The 2733-nt window shown below is 44.6% G+C and overlaps 1 protein-coding gene across 2 annotated transcripts in view; it reads right to left on the bottom strand.

Annotated features, from left to right (window-relative positions):
- MTOR (mechanistic target of rapamycin) overlaps positions 1–2733 on the bottom strand; it is a 64604-nt gene that overhangs the window by 61759 nt on the left and 112 nt on the right. For both annotated transcript variants that reach the window (XM_017741168.1, XM_008639003.2), the window contains exons 2-3: positions 1689–1856; positions 1198–1306 (exon numbers count right to left, since the gene is read on the bottom strand). In XM_017741168.1, coding sequence (XP_017596657.1) covers positions 1198–1306; positions 1689–1808 — 229 coding nt within the window. In that variant the 5' untranslated portion in view covers positions 1809–1856. The remainder of the gene's footprint in view (positions 1–1197; positions 1307–1688; positions 1857–2733) is intronic.

Raw genomic sequence — 2733 nt, 5'->3', positions numbered from 1 at the left:
AAAATTTCCATTAAGTCCTCCTAAACTGCAAAACCCCAAAAAAAAAAAAAAAAAAAATCAAGCAATAGGAAAGGGCCACCATTCTTTTGAGCCTGAACTTTTTAAGTGAGCAGGAAAATGCATCTGGTAGCCTCATAGATTTTCCCCATTTTTAGTTTTAAAAGAGAAAAAAATAATTCACCCTGGGTCACAGACCCATTCCTAATAGAAAAGCATCCATCCACATGCAACTACTATGGCTGGTCCACCTCACAAGAAAAGCCAAAGACTGAATGGACCAAGGAAATTATCTCCTCCTCAGCCCTAGAGACAGTCTCTCCTGGCCAGGGTGGAGGCACTTCATCAGGCACCAGCATGGCAGAAGTTTTTGCTGCCAGGGTCTGGGTTGTAGCTGCTCTGTAGATAAAGAGGCCGTCAGTGTCCAGGGTTGTCAAGCTGGCACCTTTCAACATCACTAAATTCACAGAAACAATTCAAAAGCGATACTGTCAGCTTAAGATCTGATGTTATTAACAAAGATTTCTCTAAGGCATTTATGCTGCCTTCAAACATTGGGATTGGATGATTATGTCTATGAGCCTAAACCATAAACATCTCTTTGACTATTAAAGAAGTAGCTGCTACAATACAGGCTACTTGCTTGGAAGGCAAAGTATTTATGCAAGCTGACTTCCCCAATAGTGAGGATTCAGGCAGCTCTGCAATCTCACAGTGAACACACAGACAGAGCCACTGATGGAGAGGCTGATCAGAATCAAAGCACAAGCTATGTGAGCCCCTCTTGGGGATGGAAGCTGCTGTTATGGAACCAGGTAAATTTAAATAACAAGAATCAATCTCTGCAGATGGAAAAGAGTTGAGAAAGTCAGCCTACCCTGATACATATAAATGGGCAGCAAAAAGTCTTCTCAGCTCAACTCCAGAACAAAATTTTCACATGCTCAGCGTTCACATTTGATGCTCAACTCCCAGAAGAGCTCAGGGCCCATTAAGCACCAGGTTTTCAGCCACCCTAAGCAGCTCCCATGCTGACACTTCACACAGATTTTCAGAGCCCAGCAACTAGAACACACCCAGCATACTGAGCTGTCAGACATCAGGCCAGGTGTATTAAAGCTCATTCCTTTTGAAAATCTGTCCCTAAAGATATTTGCATGAAGAGAAAATTCACCAGAGGCATTATGTGCTTTTACTCACCTATTGCCAGAATGCCACCCTTCCTTTCATTTGCATCAGAGCTAGAGACAAGCTCAAATATGTGATGGTTCAGCTGATCGTAAAACCTGGTAGATTCTTCCTGACTCATCTGTAAAAGCAAAAAGTTCAAATCAGCTTTCAGCATTCTCTCCCTCCCTCCTGCCCCAAAACCTCCATGAAGACAATGCTTCTTATGCCACTTAAACAGAAAGAAATTAAATCGACCATACATTATGAACTCAAAATTGTTTATCTTATTTGTGCCCTATATGCAGCAAGCTTACTTATTCTGGTACTTGACTACCCATTTGTGTCCCCAACTCGCTCACCTCTCCTACATGCCAGGGGGCAAAGATAAGTTCCCTGCTGTGCCCCATCTCCTCTCTAAGACCAGCTTCCATATTCCAAAAATCTCCATTGCCAAGGCACCCAGCCCATGCTCTACACTCACATGATACACAAGGATAAATAATCCCATTTGCAGCACTCACCTCACGCAGCTCCATGGTGACATAATGCTGCAAGTCCTTGGCAGCTTTTGCCCTTGTCTCTTCGCTGCGACTCTTCAAGCCATTGGCAAATTGCTGGAGAATGGACACAGTGCCCGACATGGTGGTAGTATGCTGGGGCTCAGGGGCATCAATTCCTGTAAATTCTTCAGAGAGACATATTTTTTACTGCTTGAATTGAAATCTTTGAGCTTCCTTCTTAAGGCTGTCCCTCCTGACTGTTTCCAAAATATACATAAAGACGCTGTGTCAACAGACCATAAAATTACAAGTAATGACTGTATTCCTTAGGCCTTACACTCCATGATAAAACTGTATTACCACATATCTTGACCCCCAGCCTATTTGCTCTCTAGTTCCTCAAATACCAAAATACATTGCAGTAGGTCAGGTGCCCTATGGTGATCTAATCCTAAATCAAGGGTCATGCAAGAGCTGAAAAACAGCAGGGTCAAACTAGGGTTTGCAATTACCTAGTGTAAGTAAGCACAATCATTCCCAGGATTATATCACTATCATATCTGACTCCTCCCTGAACACTTTCATCCAAGTTTCTCCACAGAAATCTCAGTGTTACACCAACACAAGGAAGACAGTACTGAGGGCCTGGCAAGTGTTACATCCTCCAGAAGATATTTAGAGATGGGAAGTCCAGTTATAGCAACACCAATCATTGCAACAGGGGGTTTCCTAGCATAACACATAAACAAACTTTCTCAGGGGCCTTTCTTTACGTTAAAAATATTTTAGATGCTTGACGCCCCCCCCCCCGATATTCAGGTTACATAAGACCAAACCAAGCACTGACACTAGAACTTCAACTGCTTCTCCCCAAATATTCCACACGCGGTCACAGACATCCAGCGGGACCATAGGTGAGATGGCTCCTGGCAGGAGCCAGGAGAGGCTCCCCGGATCAAAGAGCAGCCAGGGGTTGCTGCTACCCATCGCCCCAGCCCGGTGTCCGTGCCTGGGATTCCCTCAAGGCCACAGAACCCGGCGGACAGGACCCGGCAGGCCCGACGCC

Source organism: Corvus brachyrhynchos, unplaced genomic scaffold (genome assembly GCF_000691975.1).
Source record: "Corvus brachyrhynchos isolate BGI_N302 unplaced genomic scaffold, ASM69197v1 scaffold738, whole genome shotgun sequence".
Lineage (NCBI taxonomy): Eukaryota > Metazoa > Chordata > Aves > Passeriformes > Corvidae > Corvus > Corvus brachyrhynchos.
The sequence above is the reverse complement of the archived record's forward strand: the minus strand, read 5'-3'. Positions and strand labels throughout refer to the sequence as shown.